We start from the raw sequence: 24,171 nt of genomic DNA, 5'->3' as shown, positions 1-24,171 counted from the left end.
AACTGCAGAGTCTCCTTATTTGGAGATATCCAAAACCCATCCGGATGCCAACCTGTGTGATCTCTTGTAGGGAATCTGCTTTAGCAGGGGGTTGGACTCAGTGGTCTCTTGAGTTCTCTTCCAACCCCTGCAGTTCTGTCTTGCAGGGGGAAAAAAAAGAAGCCAAACAGAAAAAGGAGGTGAATCAGTGAACTGATTAGAAGCATTAGTAATTTTAATTACATAAGCAGACCGTATCTATCCATTGATATATTGCATTGACAATGAAACAGTAGTCTCAGAGTAACAATGGATTTTCCCATTACTTTGTCAGATACGGATTTTTCTGCTTTTCTGGTCAGCCATAGGTTGTGGAGATGCAGTTCTGTAAGACTCTTCATTGTCACCCTTCATTGTCTTGTTTTCCTAAAGCCTGTTTTTCCTTCACAATTAGTTGTGTTAATTGCCCAGAAAATTTTAGGCATGCTTGCCTTGCATATTGCTAATAAAACAAGAGGTTTTCTCATTATTGAATAGTGGGAATTGGTATCTGTTTCCATGAGAAGTGTCTAGGAAAGTTTTCCATCACTGATCACAGAGCATCAGATGCCCAGGTTGGAGTTTGTATTGTTCAAGTGTTGTCACCTGTGCTTACAGTGAGACATCAGAATTGGGACACAACACAAAGTGGAACTTTGCAAGTGGCCTCACCTTTAGCTGCCCTTTGGTAAAACAAAGCAAAGGGAGGACATCTACTGCACAGGGAGTGCAGGGTGACTGCACAGGAGTTGCGTCCTTGTATCTTTGGCATCTGGAGGCAACAGAATGCTCATAAGGAAGGCAGCCTTGGAAGGGTTGGGGCATGGAGCTGGTTGATGGGGATAGGGAGAGAGTGGAGGAGGAGGAGGGTGTTGACAGGACACTGTGTGCATTACCTCCTACTAAAAGTTAAGCATCTGAAGAGCGCTTTGAGGTGAAAAGGCCAGTGAGGCATAGAATTGAATCATTAGTTGCTGACCTTTTAAAGTGAATTTACAAACATTAAGGAAATAAAAAATAGGTTGAATTTATGAAACTGAATTTAGAAATAAATCTGTGCACTAAGTAACATCCTGGAGTTGGTTCCCTGGATTCCAATGTTTTTGCTGGAAACTTAAACAGTGCTTCCAGCTCTGCTGGCTCACTGATGGTGTTGCAGAACAGCAAGAAGAATAACGTGATCTTGCAATATGCAATATGCAGTATGGTACTAAAACTTCCTCTCTCTCTGCAATTCTCTAACTGCTTCTGCAGTTCTATCTCTGTCCTCTTTGTTACTTCTGTGACTGGAAGGCAGTAGGACAAACCATCCTCAGTTTTGTATGAACAGCAAATACCATGTGATGGCCATAGAGCCAGAAACTGTAAGGAAAGAACTATCTTATTTTTTTTTTTTTAGTCCAGATTTTTTTCCTCAAAGAAAAGCTGGTAACAAACTCATTGCCATGGCACACAGCTGGAGAGAAAACTCTTCCTTTGTGTGAGGTTTGTTTTTTTTTTTTTTTTTTTTTTTTTTTTTTTTTTTGGTAGAATATGTGAAGCTTTATTCCTTGGAATGCAGATGAACTGGTAGGTAATGCTGGCACACTCCACCTGCATACTGAATCAAGCTGGGCATTGACTTCCACCCCAAAAGCTGATTGCTTTATCTTGGATAGGAGAATTACTGTAGATCAGTTCTCTTCATGTTGGATGACACTGTAAGGATTTTGGCTGTAGGTTGTGTCAATTGCATTTTCTGTCTTTTTTCAGAGAGTTCATGTTCAGGGATGGTCTGTCTGCTTCCTCCATGCCATTTCCAGAGATTTGTTTCATTTAGCTCTGGGCACCTCTCTGGGATTGGTGCTACTTCTGAAACTGACACTAACTTACAGAACGGATCTGCACTGTCACTTGAATACAGCATTTTCTCATTGTGTGGTTGATGGTGTTTTCTGAGTGCTGGCAAAGTATGTAGTCTCAAAGTTTATTCTGAATGACCAGCCTTAAAGCTTTCAGCAGAGCAGGTGTTACTGCAGAAAAAATATCTGTATTCCCTAGCATGTATTCTATGAAGGGACAAAGTGGTTATAAGTTCTTGTAGCTACATTTTTATTTATCTTGTTTAGAGTCGGCTGCAGTAAATTGGGTTTTGCTGCTTTTCTGTCTGCCAAGCATAATGCAAATCTCATTAAGCTCAACTAAAGGTTTGGCTTAGCAGAACTGTTCTAGCACTCCTATCTGCTGCAAAGGGAAACCTCAGAGCAGTTACTTCTTGTAATTTTGTGAACACTATTTAGGTAACTGTATGCATTATTTCTGCTGTTCTTGCAATAGCTATTGCGCACTTTTACTAAAGAGTCTTCACGTTATTTTCCTGTTCTGTCTGCGCTTTTTTTTCGGCTCACGACAGATTCGGTAGACGAGGGAGAGCTCAAAACGCGAGAGAGAGCTCTAAGCACAACCACGTGCTGCAGCACACCGTGCCAAAGCAACGTGCTCGGCCGGCTCCGGCAGCCCCAGCCGCGGGGTCGTTTGGGTGCCGGCAGCATCGCGGCGGTTCCGGGCGCCCGGATCGGGGCTGCCTCCTGCGGCTCCGCTCGGGGCGGGTGGAGCCCCGGCAGCTGGGCAGGGGGCGGCGGGGGTGGTGGCTCTCGGCTCTCCGCTCCCCGGGGGCCGGGGCCGGACCGGGCGGCCCCGCTCCGCCCCGTTCCGCCCCGCTCCGCGCCCCGCTGCCCGCGGATTGGGGCTGCCGGGCTGCCCGGTGCGAGGCGGGGCTTGGGCGGTGGGCTTATTTATCTATTTGTTTGCCTCGTCGTCTTTTTTTTTTCTCTGGCTATTTTCGCGACGCTCCCCGACTTAAATCTCTGCCTCTGTCAATAGCAAGCGCGGCTCGCGTAGGATGGGCCGGGGCCGGCGGAGGCGGGCGGGCGGGAGAGCCGGGGCGGGCGGCACGGGCCGGGCTCCAGCCGCGCTGCATCCGCTGGGGCGGCAGCTCCCCGCCGGCCGCTGCGCCCGCCGGCCCCGAGCGCACTGAGCGGTCCGCGGCCATGGCCTTCGGAGGGGATTCACGTTCGCCCCCTCCCTCTCGTGCAGAAAGTCAGATAAGTCTATGAGGGAACTGAGAACTTTAGGAGAGGAGAGGAGAAAAAAAAAAAAAAAAAGCAAACGCCAAAAAAGCCGAGAGAACAACGACAGCAAACCTGCCTCCGTGTTCGGATGATCTCTGGGCTGATCAGCAGCAGCCAGAGGTAAACTTTGGTGCAGCGGCACCGCTCCGGGCTGCGAGCCGAGCCGTTCCTATTTCTGCATTGACAGGAGCGGGTTTTCACGGCGTCATCTGTCTTGAAGCTAGGAGGGAGGCTAGGGGAGGGTTCGAGGTGAAGAAGTCAGTCCTCTCTCCGAAGGAAATGTTTTTTGTGCTCAACATGACCTCTTCTGAAAATGCAGCCTCTCCAGCGGACTGATTTTTATTTTGACTGGGAAGTGTGTGAAACTGAAGCCCTAACTTCCCACAAACCCTAGGATGTGCACTGCTGGGATTAGCAATATGGGGCATCTGTTGTCACCTCTCCTCTTGAGCCTGGCAGCACTTTTTTCAAAAGGTAAGTCTCCACCTCTGTCTGTCTTATTGCATCTTGTTTATTTTCTATACGCAGATCCTGTCCCATCTTTCTGTGATGCCTTGAATGTTGTTACTGACAATTAATGATTGGAGGATTTGGGACAAGTCAAGTGTTAGTAAAAAAAAAAAACAGATATCTTGATGGGAAATCCTAAGTGGCAAGATTTTTCCTTCCTGTACCCCTTTATTGGGACATTTTTTACCTGCAGGGTACTTTTTTGCTCCTGTAGATGCTGGTGATCACATGAGCTGGTAATTCAGTTTTGGATAGTGAAGGGTTCTGTTGAAATCTGAAATCTCTGGGGTATGGGCTGCTAGAGTTTGCTGCACTGCTGTTATCAGCTGTGTAATTTTTCAGATTAAAAATCCCGTATCTCAGGCTTGGCAGTGTTTTGCTGAACCGGAGAAATATGTGCGTGCTGAAATGTTTAAAAGCTGTGATGTGAGCCTGAAGCAGGCTCCTGGTGTTCTGCACGCTGAATAGAGTTTGAATGTCCTGACAGCACCACTTCGGAGTACTCCGTGTTATCTTGTTGCCCTCAAGTGTGTTTACAGTAGAGAAAACCAGCATGTATACAATGTACTCAGTTCTGTGGGCCTCTTTTGAACTTCTCAGTGATGGCCTCGGCCAAAAGGTGAACGCATTTCTTGCAGTAGTTACTTCAGATGAGCACTCCTGTGTGATGTAAGTTGGGACAAATGTACTGAGAAGGCATTGTACATTAACAGCTATAATCTGGCAGGGAAACAAAATCGAAAGCTCCCACCATGTGCTCAGTCTTCAGCAAGGAATAATAGCATATGCATTTAATCTGTGAGTTTGCAAACATACTGGTAAGGAGTTCTGCTCCGAGAGAGCTCACTGATCAAATTAAGTGTTGCTTGCTTTTGCAACACCTTTTCATACATTAAGATGTCAACACTTTCCTTTTTGATGAAGTGAGTTATTTTTACTCATTACTTTGTACCCAAAACTGAACTGACAGAAGGGAAAATACACAGCTGTCTATTTCTCTGGTGGTTCCCTATAAAATAAACAAAACACATCCCTTTCTTCCTTTAGAACAGGTTGAGAAGGAAGGGAACAAAATAAGTCTTCAGTGTAACTTAACTGCAGTGCCTACATGAGCACAGTTTAAAAGTTGTGATTGGAAATGCATTAGCAGCAGGAGTTGGAACTCTGAGACTGCTTCCACTTTGCACACAAGAAGCTTTTGATTGCCCAGCTAGACTGTAAATCATGTACTTCATTATAAGCAATATCAGTGCTTCAGATAGGCTAACAATGCAGTAAGAACATGAAGTTTTTCATCTTTTTTTTTGTGTGTGTGTGAATGTGTTTCAGTTTGCAGCTTTAACACTGCAATAACAGTGTTTGACTGCGATGGCAGCTTACTGAAATGTCAGAGTATGAGAGGCATTGCAGTCCCACAGAGTTCAGTGCTTTCTTTACTGCCATCTCAGCAACAATAACACTCAGATACGAATTTGTTCTTAGACGTTACTTACGTCTCCTTTGAAAGATAAACAGGCAGAAAATTGAGCTTGGATAGGAGGTCTCTTAGGTAGAAAGAAAATGCTGTAGAAACTGGTGGGTGAGGGTTTTTTTCCTGGATATTATGAAGTCTCATTAAATCCGATATTTCTTGAAACTGGATACAGAAGATCCCATTAGAATTACTGGCATCTTCTGTGTTATTTATTTTGCACTTCAGATATCTACATGCTGCTGTATGACTGCAGGGATTTCCTGCTCTTCAGTAATACAGATATCTTCTATCTTTAATGTAATTGTCTATGTCTGTGCTGGGTAACAGACTCTATCTGCACTTCTATGCCTTAGCACACTGTGAAAAGACCAGAGTGCTCTGGAGATTTACAGCATGAAACAGACAGTGTGTGAGGTTGATTCTCCCTCTGCCCCCTTGAAAAAGATTAGAAACCAACAACAGGACATACTTTTTACTGCTACAGGGCATGTTTCTTTGATGCCTTTCTGTTACTAATAGAAAAACTCTAATTTATGACACGATAACAAAGTTTTCTTAAAGAGATACAGGATCTTCTAACCTACAACAGCAATCAGCTGTCTATTGTGCACAGGTCTGTTGCTGATTACTCAGAACCATGGCAACACACCTTCTCACTGCACAGTTTCAGGTAATAATGTTGAAGACTTGAAAATTCTATTGCAGTTTTGCTTTGCTTTTATCTTGTATACAAAGAAAATAGCTCCAGCCAGAGAAGTGAAATGTTGTTTTCAATAAAGAGCTTCATGTTCTTATCAGACAATTTGTCACTGATGATATAATCCTTGCTTTTTAATAAGTTTTCAGCCTTAAAATATAAGCATGCATGCATACATATCTCTCTATCCCCAAGAGAGGCTGTAAGGCTATATAATTGTAATTAGGGACACAGGTCCATTTTGCAGCTTTGTCACTGACTAGGAGGTTTTTGAACCACTTGGAGGGGGCTAATGCTTGCCCTCAGTCAGCTGGGCTTGTTGCTATTTGGTGTCACCTGTGAAACAGATTGCCCAGAAAACTTCATTTAAATGTAGCCAGGCCCAGCTGATGTGGAAACTCACACTAATATAAATGGGTTCCATAATGTGGGCATTTGGTCCCTTGCTAAAGGGAAAGATCTCTCATTAGCTTTGTTCAGCTAGAACAAAAATTGTAGTACTGTAAACACCAAATTCCATGCTTGGTACAAGTTTATTATATACTTAAATCTCCTAATATTTATACATCCCATAATATATATATATATATTTACATAGGATGTATACCGTGAGACTTAAGACTAAGGAACCTTTTACATTATGAATATATGTTGTCAAATTAAAATATTCATTTCAAATTTCAGCTCTAAGTTGAGAGCAGCAAAACCAAGAATATTGTAGTGACTTACAGCCTGCGTTCTGATGAGCTTTCCATGTTCTTTGTCATCCTGGGCTGAAATTTTCCTGCAAGCCTCTTTTCAATGAGATCTCAGGTCACATAGCTGCTGTTCTAATTTTTTTTTTTCCCTTGGTTTTTATAAAAGCATGGCTTGGCAAATGTGTTGGGCAAAATTACCTTGCATGCCCTGAAGAGTGCTCTGTACAGGCTGTGGATGCTCTGTTCACAGTGATGCCCATCATCTGTTATGGGAAGGCTGGGGGGGGGGTGAAATCTCCTAGAAACCCAACCCTAAAGGTTTAGTTTGGTATATTTTAGTACTGTGTGAAACCTCTTGAACCCATGGATTCTCATGCTATGGCCAAACTTTCTCTCTGCTATTTCACTGATTTTTGTGATGATACTTAATGGCAGAACATGTTGAATATGCTGAAAGAATTCATTATGACTTCAGTGCATTGCATCCTTATGAACTGTAGCTGTACAGGAAGCCATAGTCTCCTTTCAGCTTCCCTTGTACATCCACTGGCTTCAGTGGGAGCAGTGCTGCACAAAATGCAAGGCAGCTGAGCTCGTTGGGTGTGTTCCATCTTCAGAATGCTGTGGGCCATTTTGACGATATTTGTGTGCAGACTGAACTGACAGTGAAGTGTGTTGTGAACCCAGTGTAAATAGAAACGGAAAATGAGAAGCTGAGGAGTGCAACAACTTGTCTTTCAGCATTGCTTACTTTGTATCATTACTCTGGAACACAGATAACACAGGGATGGAAAATGGTATTGTACGTGAGATTAAAATTGAATGTTATTATATTTAAGATATATTTCTCTCCTCCAACCCTCCCTTATGGTGCCTAGATGGGAGTTCAGAATCGAATTTCAATTCGTGTTGACAGATTTTGATGGTGATGATGAGGGACATGTGGCTTTTCTCAAAGTAACTGCGCTGACAGTACTTGTGGGCAGACTGCTCCCAGGCACCTGCTGCTCTTGCTGTGCAATTGGGATGTATAGAAAACACACTGCATGCTGATTTCAGATGGCTGCTACTTAGGTGATCATAAAGTGCCAGTATGGTCAGTAAGAGCATTTCTCCTAGGCGCTGTCTATATGCAGAAATCAAAACAGGTTAACCTGAAAATCCAAGAGATAGAAGAAATCTTCCTAGCTTAGTGTTCAAGCTGTTTCCATAAAGGCAAAGTTGTTCTTTGCCTCAGCTAAACCAAACTTGCTGCCTTTTCAGGCGTTATGCGAGGGAAGGAGAAACTGAGTTGCACATCGCATTCTGTTTCTTGCCAGCATACTTCTGGGAGAAGCCCAGTTCTGGTTTCTTTTAGAAAAAGAATAAATTCTGTAAAAACAAAACAAAAACAAACAAAACAAAACCAAAAAATTCTACAGCTAGCCCCATGTTTTATTTGTCAGCTGCAGTACTCGCTTAATGTGATTTGGCTTCTAGTATTTCCCTGTAATGTTCTCATTTTTTACTTGTGTCTTTTCTATTATTATTTCCCTGGGACTGTCAGGCTTTGTGACACCAACCAATGTTTTAGATGTTAATAAAAGCAGCTTTATTCAATAAGGACGAGTTTTATTTAATAAAAGAATCGAAAGATAACCTGACTTTTCAGCTGCATTCACATTAAATCAACCTCCTGAGGTGGTTGTGGATTCCACGTTTAGTGACAGTCTGTCACTGGTCCTAGGATGCACAAACCTGACTCCAGACAGATTGGTTGCAGAAAAGCTCAAGAGGTACCTGAGATTCATTGCAGGCTTGGTTTATAATGCATTACATTAAAATACTTGATTTTCACCAATCTTAATAATGTTGCCTGCTGCAGTATTAATGGTAATTCAGAATGAAGTGGATTTGAAATACTTCAGAGACATTTAGATAATGCTGATTATTATGAGTGGATTTGAGGTTCATATTTGAGTATGTTAGGCTGCTTCAGTCTCCTGTGTAGGGAGAAATTTTACTCTAGAAAGACAATTGATTTCTTCTTATATTGAATAGGCTTGGTTCCAATGTAAGGTGCTATGTTCCAATGTTCCAATGTCTGGTCCTGCAGAGCTGATGGATTGAAAGCCTTCATACTCCAAAGAGTACAGCTTGGAGGCTTGCCCAAACACCACACATTCTGCAATTTAGTAGTGCAACATACACAAAAGGATGACATAACTTCCAGGTCTATGATAGTCTATGATATAAGATATTGGGTGCAGCTGTAGGTCCACTGTGGGTGTGATCCCAGATCGTATTTAAATCAGTATACATGTTTTCATTGCCTCTGGCAAGCTTTAATTCAGAGTGTAGACAGAGTTTTCTGGTGCAGTGTTTTTCAGCCGTGGCCCACACAGCAGCGGTGATTCATGGAACATCTGAGCAGTGTTGTGAAACCAGTGCCAGACATCTCATGTGTGCAAGCTAGAAAAGAACACTGAGAAAATAAATGTAGCAAGGATGCATTCAGAGTACATCCAGGTTTCTCTTTGGTTGTAAGCTAAAACATTTGTGACAGTACTGTGCGAGATGGTCTAGATTTCTTTCAGAAATATTAGTTTGCTCTTGTCCTTAAAAAGGTTTGATGAAAAACCACTGTAGTGAGGCTAACTGCAATAATTTAAAGTACATTTCTCTGAACAGTTTGGTATTACCTTAATACATTGGACACAGCAGTTGATAATGTGAATGTTTCTAATCTACTCCAGCACAGGTTTACTAAAATCAGCATTGAATAGTGGCTCAGTGAAGCAAGGTAGGAGTAGTCATGAGCAACTCAACCAGACATCTGTGCTGCAGGGTCAGTTAACTTCCTAAGAGGCTCTTTCTGTATTCTCTGAGGATGTATGTTGGCTTTCACACTCCTAGACTAGATTTTTTTTTAAAATTAAGATTTCTAGAAAGATTTCTGGAGGTAGTTTTCTGTATTGCAGATGATTGATTGCCTACATGAAAGATGCTCAGCAAGATTGCGCTCATTTTTGGTTCTTGTACAGTCCTTGTAGAAATGGTTGGCAGTGGCTCAGCTAGAACAATGCCATACTTCTCTAAATTTGCAAAATGTAGGCCCTCTTCTTTCCTTCTGCTGTCAGTTCTCTTTCTCACAGGTCCTTCTAGATCCCTTTTTAAAGTTTCTTAGAATTGACTTGAAAGAAGTCTTGGTGTTATTTCAGTGGATTGTATTTTGAGGCTCTCAGTGGGTGAGGATCAATGTGGAGCTAAATAGCTCTGATAACACTTCATAATGTAATAAATATGTTTAAAAAAAGGAAATTAAAAACCACCCAAAACAACAGCAACAAGCCACAAACCGAAACCACGTTACCAGTTACCTGCTTGTCATCTTTAGCACATTTACAGAAGCTTGCTTGAGTTCAGAAGCGTGTACCCCCTCGATCTGGCAAAGGATGTCTTGATATGATCAGCAATACGGGACTTAGGGCGAACTGAGCAATTCCTATTCTGTCCAGTGGAGGGCAGAGGTGCGTGTGCATTCTGTAAGTTTATTCCCACTCTCAGTTACTCTGTAAGCAGCACAAGATGAGGACTTCAAGAGTTTTCACTGCCCTGTCATGTTTACACCAATTGTCACTGTCTTACTCACTTTAGGGTCTCTTTTAACTCAGATCATAGGAGTTGGGCTCTTTGTTAGATATTGTTTGCCTACAGAATTTGGCTCAAATGTGAACATCAGAAGAACTTGGCCTAGCCTCTATAGAAGAGTTTGGAAAAGAAACACATACAAAGGAGGTATCTCCCAATATAGTGAGTTGGTACACATCTGATTTATGACTGATTGGATCTTGTCATCTAGATTCTAGTGGCAAGAGTGCTTTTTCCAATTTAATGGACGTTTAGTTGGTGTGAGCTTTGTGGTGTCCTTGTTAGTTGAAACAGTTGTTATGCCTTCAATGATTCACAGAAGCCAAGTATTGCTTTTTAAAGCTTGATACAATGCTCTCCATAGATCATTCCCTTGCTTACTAAGGGTTTATCAGTTAAGCCTTTTTTATTCCATACCCTTGTCCATACCATTGGGCAAACAGTTGTACAGGGATCATGACTTCAGCTGTGCTCTGCTCTCTCCTTTGTGGTTGACTGTGTCCCCTGCAGCACTTGTCTGATAAGAGATGATTTCTTGCATACAGAACACTTGTGCACAGTAGGATGCTGTTATATACTTCTGACTCTTTGACACCATCTGCCCACTAAAGTGGTTTTAATGGGTTTCCACTGAGCCAGGCTGTACTACAGCCCTGACAGCATGCTCCCTGTTCTTAAAAAATAAACAGAATCTTTTTAGAAAATCTATCTGTGAACATTGGCTTCTGCAAGAAAAATGATGATTACATACCACTTGATTTTCTGGAATCAGAAATATCTCTTTTTGATGGGAAAATGACTGATAGTGCTAGGTTGCTTTGCTGTTGCTTTTAATGATCTTATTAAGCATTATTTCTTGTCCCTTTTTTTGTCAGATATTACTGTCCATTTGCAGAAATGCAGTGGTTTCCCCTCACTGGCATTCTCTTCTTTCTTTTGAAAGCTGAGGAATGCAGCGCTTTGCTATGGTGATTTAGGTGTCAGGGTACCCGCTGGCTTTCTGTAACCTTTGGAAAATTACTTCAACTGTCTTTCTCTTCCCCTTTGTCTACTCTGAATGCAGGTTCATTAGAGAAGGATCTGTTTACTTGCTGTTTAGCTAGCACCTGACCCTCTTCTCAGATGAGATGTACATTTTACCATGTTAGAAGTGATTAATTACTTCTCAGTGGCTGAGTTACAAATTGGAACATAGCATTCTGATTGCCCTGGTCACTGGACAGCATTAAGAACTTTGAGTTCTGTTAGAATAGAGAATAAGAGCATCTTAATGGAAAACAATGAAAATGAGATAAAAGCATCTCTGCAGTTAAATATGCTGTAGAGTTTACCTAGATCCCATTCAACCTAGATAGATAATGTTAAATTAATAAATTATCTAAATCTTTTCAGACAGTGACATGATATATAGGAAGCAAAGCTCTTTATGAAAAGGGGTCATAAAGATGATTTTATTTCCTTTCATAAGCTGTATTACTAATCTGTTAAAGAAACCCACCTGATTTTAAACATCTGTATTATCAGTGTCAAAAACCACTTAATCCTGTGTGGTTTTTTTTTTTTTTGAAGGTGGTACAGGTGTTAGAAATATTGCATTCTTCCTGTTCCCCTTCAAGTCTTTGGGGTTTATTTTAAGCTCCTTCATATGAGTAAGATGCAAACGTGAAGGATAGCAGTGCTGTTTGAGATGAACTCATGAAAGGAACTTTGGCCAGTCTCTTCTGTTATTGAGCTTTGGTCTCCTCAGCAAAACAAATGAAATATTCTGAAACTCTTAAATGGTGGAACATCTCTGGTGGAGGACAATGGAAATTCTAATGTTTAGTTTCAAACCAAAATATTGAAATGTCAGAATTTATCATAACACAGATCAAACTTAATTCCATCCATCTATTCTTAACTCACGTTGCAAGCAGATAAAATAGATTTCTGCTTTTTTTTTTTCTGTAATTGTCTGGTCTTTTTTTTTTTTTTTTTTTTTTTTTAGCATTCCTTTGCATAACAGAAGCTCTTACATTTTGCAAATGCCCTTGATGTCCTTCCTTGACCTGCTGGCAGAAAGTGATATAGACATGGTTTTTGTTTACTCCTCAGTTGAAATTTGTTTTCAGAGGTTGCAAAGCTCTTGCAGATAGACCTTGCCTTCTGCTCTGGTTCTGGTAAAAGAAAAAAAAAGAAAGGTGGTGCTGCATTCTGAGGTCCTACAGACACCCTGCAACTTGGAAGTGATAATGAAATGATGTAGTATTTTATACTCAACTAAAACTGTTAAATGCTGTGAAAATACAGAACCAATAAATCTTTTGGAGTCAAGATCCAGATTTCAAGAGGAAATGTATGGAAATAATGAAATTTGAATGTGGAGAAAGTTATAAGAAGACTCCGCTAGAATTTAAAAACTGCATTCCACAGGCATAGCACTGTCACTGTACTTGAGCACCTCCAGTAATCTGTTCCCTGGCATTTTCATTTTCATTCCTTTGTAGAAAAACTGTGATTAGAGAAATCAGATGTAGAAGCTTATAGATTGGCATGGGAATGAATCCTAAATGGTTAAAAGCATGACATTCATCACTTGGAATATCTGTGATTGCTGTATTCAGCTGATTGATTAGCCTTGTCAAAGTAACTTCACATTCCATAATCAACAAATCATCAACAGTTTTGAAAGAAGTATTAGAATAACGAAGGCAAAGTCATTCAAGTTAGACGAAGACATGACTATCAGTAAGAAACACTATCCTAGTTTTCCCTCAGCATATTCCTTTCCGTGACTTAGCTGAAATTTTGAGAGGGGCAGGAGAGGCCACCAAGGAAGTTGATAATGTGATCGCTGATCTTTATGCCTTGGGATTCAGCTATAATACTCCAAACTGAAATAGACACTGCTTGGCTGTATGCTGAATGTTTTGATGAGTGAGCTGAAAGGTTCTGAACACATCTTCATATTCTTCATCCGGCCAAAATTCTGTAGCAGTGATAAGAGACCTCAGTGTGATACTGGAGATCACATGGGTGTTTCTGGGAAGAAATTTGGACTTCAGTTCCTAGCCTCAGTCATGTAGCTGTGATAACTTTCAGTTACCGCCAATGGCTGCTGTTTCAAGTGTTTCCAAAAAGCTGAGCATCCCCTTTTCATAATCATGGACCCGGGCCAGCCTAGCAATTTCTCTTTGGCTTTCTGTTCTGTATTGAGCTTTACAGACTACTATTGTATGAGATCTCTCACATCTGCCTATCACTCAGGCAGTTCCCAGTTCTTAGTCACTTGTTTTTTTTCTTTCCTTATGAACTAGAGCTGTGACTAAATCGCTTAGTCTTAATGGCTCATCATATCTTGTGTGGGCTTCCTGTTTCCGACCTGTTTTCTCTTCCACTGCCAGAATGTACGCACTAGTAGACAAATGCCATCTGGGAACTATAAAGCTGTCACCAGTATTACTGCTGTAGTTTGTGTGTATAGAGATGCAAAGACTATTAAGAGGGCTGACTAATCTGCATTGGAGTAGTAATTTTCTAAAATGATGTCCGTCTTGATTCTTGAGGCATCCAGCTTTTTTGCTCAAAATCTGAAAGCTCACAAGAGTTTTATTTTATTACAGCTGAATGGTTGAACCAGTGTGGTGTTAAATGGCTGTTTGAGCCATGGTCCAATACCTAATTAATCCTTGATGGGATGCAAATAAATATTTTTGTTGTGTGAAAGCAGTATCATTATACTTATTTCTAAATTCTTTTTAAGATGTCAGCATGTAGCCTTAAGGATGTGAAAGACAGGTAGAGCTTGTCAGCTTCCCTGCCTGCTCAGAATTAGTCTGAGCCTATTGGAAATGAAAGGTTCAGAGAGCACAGATGGAATAGATTGAAGTAGCAGCTTTGAGTGAATTGAAAGGGCAAGCTTACTGGCTAATAGTGATCTCAATGGGCAGAAAGATACCCAATAGATATAGATTGCAATTGTCAGACTTGAAGTCCTCAAAGGAACTGCTCACGGATTTTGCTTTCCAGTCCCAGCCTATGGTAGCCTTTTTTCAACTAAAATATCTTTTACTTCCTTGTAATAAAAATAAAACATGGAGTATATAATATTTATTGAATTATTGAGGCAGAAACTGTTCTCTAATTGGTTGACTTCTTTAAGATAACAATATTGTACAGACACATCTATTTAGAGTTTATATTTCTTCATTCTGTAGACGAAAGCTAGATTTGCAGAAGCATTTTAATTTGAACTTAGGCACCAGAATGAGTATTGAGATGTTGAGTTAGTCTCAGCATTTTGATGCGTGCTTTCAAGAAAGTCCATCCAGAAATGTTGCAGTGGGAGGTGGTGAATGCTGAATGCTGTGAAACCTCCCACACCAACTGAGAGAGCAGAGCAGAGCAACAGAAAATCTGGGTTCTGAATTGTCTGAAAATTTAACTACAATTCCCAGCTCAGTGGACCGAATCTTGGCTGGGCTTTAAGAATGCTGATATGATATTAGGAACTATTAATATTGCACCAAAATTTAATCAAGTGATCTTTTAAGTTTTGGCTTCAATTGGTTTCACTTAGAGAAGAGAGTGATCTCATACTTAACAGCTCTATTTAAGCAGTACTTTGACTTAAACCTAGAAAAGAAGTGTAGCCTCTGCTTTTTTATGTTTTTAAATCTGTATTCATGTCTTCAAGTTGATCTTTAAGAAATTCAGTGAGCTGTTTGAGATTTATATACCATTTTATTATATAAATTTTTAATGCATGAAGATAGGAGACAAAAAGTAAATAGTGCAACTGGTTGCCAGTCTATGAGAGGTGCAGAATCATTTGAAATTGTGCTATTGTTTTCATTGTAAATGACCTTTGTTTTTAATTCGGATTTTGTTTCACTCTGTATACTCAAATTCACTGTTAGCTTCTGCTAGAACTGGGGATTCTCTCATATCCCCTGCACCTCAGCTTGTCACTATACTGCGGTTTTCCGATATGTGCAAAATAAAAAGCTTAAAATGAAAGGATGGAATACATGATATCCCTGTAAAGTTCCTAAAGCAATACAAATACCAGGTGAGATTATGGGAAAAATAGCAGAGAAGTATTGTGGATGTCCTGTCTACAGAGGGGCTGGAGTGTTGAGAAGAACAAGATGGCAATAAATGATGAGAATTGTCAGTGGCATGGGAGGGTGGGGACCAGTATCTGTGTTGAATCAGCCTTCCTTTTTCTTGCCTTCTATGGAGCAGCACTAAGGGACTGAAAATCTGCAAGTCCTTGTGTCCTTTCCAAGCAGCATCCTATTGATTTCATTGTTCTTAAGGCTTTCATTGATCACAGAACTGAACAACCTTCTCCTTTACTAGGGTTAAGCAAATTGCTGATACCATGCTAGGTAGTTTTTTCTCATTCCCAGACAAAGATTTTACATTGCATGTACAGCAAAATGCATATCTGCTTCCTGAAGTTTAATTCTCGCTACAATGATTCTGAGCTGGTTAATATCACAATATCCACTTCCTTTTTAGGATTTCCTCTTTCCTCAAATTGATGCTCCCAGAAAGGAAGTGGTGCTTGGTTTTCCTCATTTTGCTTTCTTACATTACTTTCTTATAATTTATAACATACTGTGAAGTCAAATTTATTTCAAAGCTGACCAAACTTGCAGTTTTCAGGAAAAATCTTTTTTTTTTTTCTCTTAAAAATCCCCAGGCCTGCTATTTTTTCATGTGCTTAGAAGCTGCAGGTGGGTGTGCTGATTACAGGTCATTTAGAGACACTGGCTACTGAGACATGATTTAAGACACGAGAATAATTCAGTAGTTTCTCCTGTGTGTTCCCATTGAATATCTAGTGGGCAGTTTGTTCAGAGGCAGTTTTCCCTTGGGGGGGCTGTTTGTCTACACAACCCCATAGTTTACATGCCAAAGACCTCCTTGTTTACTTTTATTTCTTCTGAGGGGCCGGAAAGAAAAAAATGTTGTAGAGATTCATTCATTTAGCTGCTGTTTTTGGAACATGATATAGCAGTTCAGAGCATCTCCATTATATTAATATGGCATATTAATGCTGTTAGGTGTGGTTTTGATGGGTTTCTGTTTTGTTTTCCTGCACTGAATACGTATGGGCATGTAATGCTGTCATCTGGAGTTGAGAGCTAAATGCTAATGACCATATTCATAACTACTGAATTCTTGAACGCTTGCTTGTGGTTGAATACAATAGATTATTGCATGAAACTACATTCCTAGCTTCTGACAGCTCTTGCACCATCCTCATAATGCCCACCTATCCCACGTATCTTCTTTTCTTTGGTAACACATCTGATAGGTTTTAGCACAAAGCAGAATATTTAAAAAAAAAAAAAGCATATATTAAAAAAGAATATGTGAGACAATGTAAAACTATTCGAATTTGATTATTAATTCAGGAAAAAAATGGAGCAAAATTAACACAGCCTTGGCAGAAGTTTACAGCTTTGAAAAAAACGGGGCCTCGGAGGAGCAGTAGGACTCAGGTTTGATTAAAGTGGGATTTCAGAAATTCTCTGCACTGAATGAAATAAAAAGATATTCTATTTAATTAGTTCTGTGGAGGGACAAGAGGTATTTCTCACTCATTGGCTTTCTATGGAGCCTTTAAAAGGTGGAGTATGTCTGTAACTATTTTGGTAGACTTATTTTTTGACTCAAGGGAATTATGCTGGATTTCAAACTTTTTGATAACTTTCCACAGACAGACTGGGGAATGTTCCTATTAAAGCACACAGGCTTTCTGCAGTCCTGCTCTGTAATTTTTCTTCCTGATGGGAACAGTTCATATTGGGATCAAATACCTTTGAGGGAGAGATGCTCAGAAGGAAATGCACCTGTTGATTTGTCTCAAGATTTCCTCAGTGCTGCTCCATCTAGATTGCTGCTTGTTTATGTCAGAAGATGCCCACAGTCTAGAGCCACCTAGCTGGAGCTACAAGAGTCACTTTTTTTATATACTAATGACACTTTTTTTTTTAAATTGTAATGCAGGAAAAGAAACACATTTTACTGGAACCAATCTTGGGTTATGCCAATATAACAGAGATGAAATTTAATTCCAAAAATTTATTTGAGTAAAACTGTGCCTTTCTTTAGTATAGTGCTTTTGATCAGGTAATTTCAAACTATTTCCTGAAAGAATTTTATGCACAGAGAGACTAAAAGAATTCAGGTATGAAAACTGGCACAGCCTCAGTAGACTGGCTCCTGTTCCAGATGCAGGTTAATTGCTTTGGATTTACATGGCAGTTCACAGGGTCAGAACTTGGCTTACTCTTAGAAAATTTAGCTTTCTTTTCATGTTGAAGAGCCTGGTTAAAATCCATTAAGTTTGGATTGAATGGCTTATTTTTCACATATTTGAAGGTGTGCTTGAAAGAATGGAAGGTTAGAGTGCTTCATGTTTTATTCTTGGCTGGTTTGATGTTCAAAGGATGTTTGAGAATTCTAACAATGAAATAAGTGTTATACCATTGATCTTAAGTAGAAAACATGATTTCCATGTTTTCCAAAATGTAGGGCTACTTGTGTGTTTTTCTCTTCACTGTAATATTGAAACTTTCACATCTAAAAGCTTAGATTAATCCAGGTATCCATTAACAGAAACAGCAGCAAAATGTTTAAGATAAGAAGCACCTGCAACCCTTTGTTAATAATAGCCCACCCTCTACCTTTAAGTGTCCAATTGTGGTAGTGCTTTTTGTTCAGGAATCAGCTGTAGCAATTTGTGTAATGGAGAAAGCAACTGTTACAGAGCAATTCTGAATGATCAAATTTTATCGGTTCATAAAAACCTTGGAGGTTAATAACTTTGTTTTGTGAAACAGATGCTTAATTCTGAGCCTGGGCAATTGCCTCTTTTATGTTTGGAGAGGAAAAAAAAAGGATGTTTTGGACTACAGTTGACTGTGTAATTGTATACGACAGATGTATTAAATTAGCCTTTCTCAAAGCTTTTGGAGTTCTGCCCCTCTGAATTGTAAATTTTACTTGACTTTCTCATTTGCAGGTTGCATGAGACCATTCTGTGCGTTTCACATAGCTTGAGACAAGATATTCCAAATTTGCTGTGAGCTTTCAGACTTACGGATAGAAGACAAATTCTTTAGCATTTATGATTCAGATTATGAAGTAAATGGGCAGATAGGAGGGGATCCTTAAGAAGAAGTGCTTGCATGCTGTTGATTTGCCTAAATCCAGAACTTGAATGCTCTATGTCTAATGTTCCAGTTTGTGCCACAGTCTGCTTTCAGTGCACCAGGGCATTCTGCACACATTTAATGAACCAGGCGCTTCTGAAGTCATATTAACAATATCTGAATTGTATTTGAGCCCATGTGCTCATACTCTGTTGAAAACAGGACAGTCTTTTATGAAATGGGATGCTGTGTGTGTGAAGGTAGGACTCGTGGAACGTAGTTTTCATCTGATTTTCAAAGGACCCCTACTAAATTCAGCTATGTCTCATCTTTATGTGAAGGTGGAGCAGTTTCTGTGGAATTACTATGGGTTTACTTTGCCTAACAGGAAACAGATTTTATTCCCTTGATTTTAACAGGAGAAACTTTAGTTAGAAACACTTCTGCCTTCACAGCGCACACCTTTGATACTTGTGCTTTCCCTGGTTCTATTTCCTGATATGCTAAGCTTTTTCTGAATCTGTTCCTCAAAAGCTGGCATCTGTTTTTGACTTTAAAGATGACCTTAAAACTTTGTGTTTGAATTGCCCGTTTTATGTTTTCGTCTTTCCAGTGTATCAAAAAAAAAAAAAAGAATATGAATTTCTTATTTGGAGGGAACATCTTTGGTACAGTCATAAAATTAATTTCTTGTTAAAATAAAAAAATGGACGTTAAAAATTATTTTTCAGTGAAAGTGCCAATTTATGAAAGAACTGTACCAGGTAACAGTTTAAAGTACAAGTAGCTTATAACAAGAAAATTAATGTTCTCCAATTACAGTAGTGCTTACAAAAAATTAAGCTCTGTTGTTCTCAGGAAATTGAAGATTGCTGGAACAGTGACTTGTCCTTAGAATGGAAACTTATTTGACTAAATGCATACTTACACAATTATAAGCTGAATGTATTCTTGAGACGTTTTAGAAGGACACCTCAGAAAAATTTGATCTGATGATAGAGCAATGAATTCACTGCATTCTGGATTGAGTGCAAGGAACTTATTCCTGAAGAAGAATTTGATTCTTGAATGGCTAAGAATGAAAGTGTAATACAACACTGAATTTCCTGTGATTCAGTAAGATCATTTCTCACCATTAGAATTAACTGGTGACATAAATACGTGCCAGTTTATACCAGTTATGAATCTGACTCTTGATCCTGGAGGTTCCATTAAAACCAGGCATTATTAATTGCAGAAATATTAAACCAACTTCAGTGTTTTTACTCATGAGAGTAGAAGGGAAAGCAAGCTTGGTGTTAGCATTTGGGTTTTTTTATTCTGTTCTGTAGTGGTTAAAGAATGTTGTGTGTTCACAAATGGAAGAATACAAATACATAGATCACAACTGTTTTTCTACTGTTCACTTATCTGCCCTGCAAACTTTCACAATGCTCAAAGAAGATTCTTTTGTGTGATTTTTCCTATTCTTTGGAAAGGTTGAAATCAATTCAGATGGATTTATTAATGGCTCTCTTAATTAGTTTGTTAATGGCTATATCTGTAATTCTTATTATTCCCTGCTGGTTAGAGTACAACAATTATTGATCTCTATGCACTGTGCTAGAGAAAAATACATACAGATTTTCTGTTAACAAAAGAAGCTTTTGAAGATAACTCATTCAGATTTTGGGAACGTATTTGTCTCTGTCTTATGAGTTATTAGTGCTAATGGGAGCCATACATACAGTGGGAGTTGAAATCAGCTATTAACCTACATAGCAAGCTGTGGAGTATTGTAAATCCTTGCTGTCTAGGTTATGGTGCGATCCATTTGTGTGACAAGCAGGATGAAGATGAAGTAATCATGTATCTTTCAGACACTGAAAGACAGCTGGGAGAGAACAGGCACAGCAGGGCCTCCACGAAGATGGAAATTCTGCCTTCCTACCAGTTAGGCTGTCTGCTTTGTACCATCTGACAGTGATCTTCCTCTAAAATACTCCTTTCAACTTACTTGAGGAACCCTTCATTATGTTGCATTTCATTCGCTTGCATAAGGGAATTGTAAAACTCTGGCAGCCTTCCTGCACTTGTGTAAGTCAGTGTTGTATTGATCAATTAGTCCAAGAACAGTGAGAACTTAAGTTCAGGACTTTGATTAATACACGACACATCTTTTATCTTCACTAGATTAGCATAATTGTTATAGTCTCCAAGTGTTTTTTCACTCTTTCAGTATCCTTCTGTAGCAGTCAAGGAATTAATTGCGCAAAGAGAGGAGATGATTATTTGCTAAGAATTTTGTTTTGGTTATTAAAATCACAATCTCCTGCTGAGCCTGCAGTAGAGCTTTGCCAAATGGCAGGAGTAAATCTATGAGCTGGTGATGCAAACCTGTGAATAATGGTAGCTGATTATCTTTCTCGTTTAGAGATGAATTTCCTCTGTTTAATCTGGAGGAGGCAAACAGGAGGGGACTGATTCTGCCCACTGTTCTGGAAGCCTGTGGCTGTACAGGTTTGTCCCTGTTCCTATTCAAGACCTGACTTCAGGGGGAGCAGGACAGCTTTGTGAGATTAAGGCCTTGATCCAAGCAAGTAGTGAAATGAGCATGAAGGAAGTAAAAGACCAATTTAAAACTTCATGAAATTCTGCTTTTAAATACTCCTGTGTTTTGTGCTCTTTCATACCTAGTTGTTTTGCTCAGTGTGAAGTGGTTTGGGGTGAAGGTACGCCAAGAGGGAAAGGGAAGAAGATGGAGGATAAATGTAAAGGTTACTTTTCATTTGGAAAAGTAATTTCAATAGATAGAAATTGTTTCATGACAGCTCTGCCATTCTCACTTAATTCCAAGCCTATACTTAAATTTCCCTGGTGTGGCCTTGCCCATATTTATTTCTACAGGAATAACTTCATTCTTGTTTGCTTTCCAGCATTTCACAAGCCTTTATAGTAGGAACACAAATTACAGAGATGAGATATTCTGTTGACGGATGCCAGAGGCAATCAAAAGGCTACTTGGCATAAGGAGAGAAGACAGCATCCCTCCACACGTAGAATTATAGACACATCTGTGGAAAGAAATACTGTGAAGTTGTTAGCTGATAGTTATGGGTTTGCTCTTCCTTGACTGTTACATGGGAAGGATTTTGTTAGGTAAGATGTCTCAGAATTTTACTGTGAATGAAGGGAATATTCTGGCTACCTTTTTCTCTTCAATCACAATTTTAGGATACATCAGAACTTAATGGTGTATCAGCCTTTGCTAAGCCATATTCCCTTGTCATACAACAGTAAGGCTGTGTCACAGTGGGACTCGAAATACATTCATAATTGAAATAACAGTACTAGGAAGATGACACCAGAGGGGAACAAGAACATCTCTAGTTCATGGCTCTGTGATATGAGGAACAATATCTGAGGAGGAGCAGGCTGGTCGTGGCTACCATCCTCTGATGGAGTCCTCATAGGCCTTTGCAAGGTAAAAGGATTGACCTGCACTGTGCAAAAGTTTGAAGGTATAAAGGTATAAAACTTAAAGAGCTTGTTGTCATGAGCTAGGATGTATTTTGCATTTCTAGACTTTGAAATATTGGAATGGCAGTATGGCAGCTGTTATGGTTTGCAGAGCATTATACATGCCCCTGTGCTATGTTTTTTCCCCATCCTGCTCTGCCTTTACGTATCACTTGTGCAGTGTTTTCTCTGCATCAAAGATACGTGGTTATAAGGCACGTGCTCTGAACCTGTGTAAGCAGAAGCTTTCATTTTCTGTCTATCTTTAGGGCACACTTCATTTCACTTAGAATAAATTAGCATACATTTATCATTAGTTTGCAAGCTATTAACAGTAATATAAACAAATACGTGGCACATGTCTTCGTGAAGATTACCTTTAAATCATGTAAGGATTGTAACACATGCTTCTGCTTGTTTTATTTTTAATAGAGATATTTTCTGTTTCCACATACGTGCATGCAAATGTGAAGGAGTCACAACTGATCCTCCATATCAGGAGGGGATTATGAGGAAAAACATAAAACCCCAATGACAGCAAAATCAACAACAATAGGATGCATACAAAAAGAACAAATAAGAGAAAGTATAGGTAATATATTGAAAACAGTATTCCTTCCACTTACTTGTGTGGAATGCTTCAGTCTTCACTGTCATTGCTATGTGTGTTTTTTGTTTGATTTGTGATGTGCTGAACCTGGAAAAATGGGTGCGTGGTTGCAGCAGGGGTAGATAACCTGATATGGCTTTCCTGTAGCTGATATGGGTACCAGTCCTATACATTAAAGCCATTGGAAAGCTGCTGCAGAATATGCTGAAGCCTTTAGTTGGTAAATTTACTGCTTCTTGGTATTAGTGAGGAGCAGTGCAGTCCCAAATCATTTTTCTCCTTTACTTTCATTTCTCTGTGAAGCTGCAAAGCATGTCTCCCTCCCACTGTTCATCTTACCCCCTACTTTGAGATTTTTCTTCAGATTCTTCTTCCTCAGAGAACATATGAAGAGTGCTGGTAGCTCTGAACGTATGTTTTCTCTCTTGCACAGTATTATTTGGGTTGTGGAATCTGCAAAACAGATTCAGGTCTTCTCCCTCTACAGGCTGTCTGTCCATCTGTATATCATGCATATTTTGCTCTTAAATGGAAAATCCTTTCTAACAGCTGTGATCATTCATGCATGAACACAGCGTTTCTTCCCATTTTACCAAAGGCTGTTGTGAATATCCTACTGGAAAATGTACAGTAGTACTGATAGGCATGATTAAAAGTATGGTTATATTCTGCTGCCCCAGAATTGGCCATCTCGTGATATTTGATACTTCTCAGAAGTTATGGATTTAGGTATGAACCCCACTTTCATTTATTAAAAAAACTTTAAACCTAGGTAGTTGTGGAAGAAACTGAGCATATTTGAGTCTTTAAGGCTTATATCTGAAGACAAATAAAAAGAAATCCTTAATATTTCTGTGTAAGTTATTGCAGTTCTTTGTGAGGCAGCTATAGCCTAAGTCTGTTTTTCTCCTATAAGATGTATTAACTCTTAAGCCTCTAAGGACTGAAGCATTAGAGCTACAGTTGTTTTCTTTGCAACTTGTTTTGGATTGTAGAAGGTGTTCAAGAAGGACAATGGAAGTCTCTGCTGGCTGTTTAGCTCCTTGTTTATTTTTCTGCAAGTTGATTTAGACAACAGTATTTGTTATAATGCCATCAGCATCCTTGAATAAGGAGTGTTACAAGAACATAGCATCATGTTATACTGTTTGGTTATTGACTTCATTTCTGGTCTGTGCAGACAAGTGCTTTGAAAGATAACTGCAAACTTGAAATTGCAAACAGTATGTGTATCTACTCCAAGCATTTATTTTCTTCCCAGGGACACCTGATAGATTTTCTCAGTTTCTGTAGAATATTTTACTGCTGTTAAAGTTTTCTAAGTATCTGGTGCTATGCTGGGGTCTTGGCTCTAATATCTTTCCTTCTGTGGATTCCCTGAATTGCATCTTTTTCTGCATTTACATCATTCTTATCTCTTTAACGCAGATAAGAATGAGATGCATGACACTCAAGTAAGCTATGGAAGAATCAGGAAGACTCATGCTACAGTTTTTCATATAGATCTTGCATAAACATGGATCTCCTTCCCTTCCTTCACAAGTTTTCTGTCTAGTTAAGAAAACAACAACAACAACAAAAAACCCACAACAAAACAACATTAAACTAAAATGCAATTGTTCAGATGCTTCATTCACTGAGTATCAGATTTCATAATCAGGCTCATTTATTCATTTTATGCAGTATTTTTAAGACATTATGACACTGCAAAAGCATGTTTCTCCCAAATTTTGTCATAACAAACAAACAATTTATTCTCTTGGCATATATTTCTTC

The 24,171-nt window shown here is 39.5% G+C and overlaps 1 protein-coding gene across 3 annotated transcripts in view; it reads left to right on the top strand.

Annotated features, from left to right (window-relative positions):
* The window catches only part of TMEM132D (transmembrane protein 132D), a 215,527-nt gene that overhangs the window by 17,544 nt on the left and 173,812 nt on the right, over window positions 1-24,171 (top strand). The window contains exon 1 of one of the 3 annotated variants that reach the window (XM_048964350.1): window positions 2,964-3,602. The exons of 1 other annotated variant lie outside the window; for it this stretch is intronic. In XM_048964350.1, coding sequence (XP_048820307.1) covers window positions 3,524-3,602 — 79 coding nt within the window. In that variant the 5' untranslated portion in view covers window positions 2,964-3,523. Of the gene's footprint in view, window positions 1-2,963; window positions 3,603-24,171 lie in introns of those variants that run through there. One more of the 3 variants, XM_048964352.1, reaches the window with a different exon arrangement.

Source organism: Lagopus muta, chromosome 17 (genome assembly GCF_023343835.1).
Source record: "Lagopus muta isolate bLagMut1 chromosome 17, bLagMut1 primary, whole genome shotgun sequence".
Lineage (NCBI taxonomy): Eukaryota > Metazoa > Chordata > Aves > Galliformes > Phasianidae > Lagopus > Lagopus muta.
The sequence above is the reverse complement of the archived record's forward strand: the minus strand, read 5'-3'. Positions and strand labels throughout refer to the sequence as shown.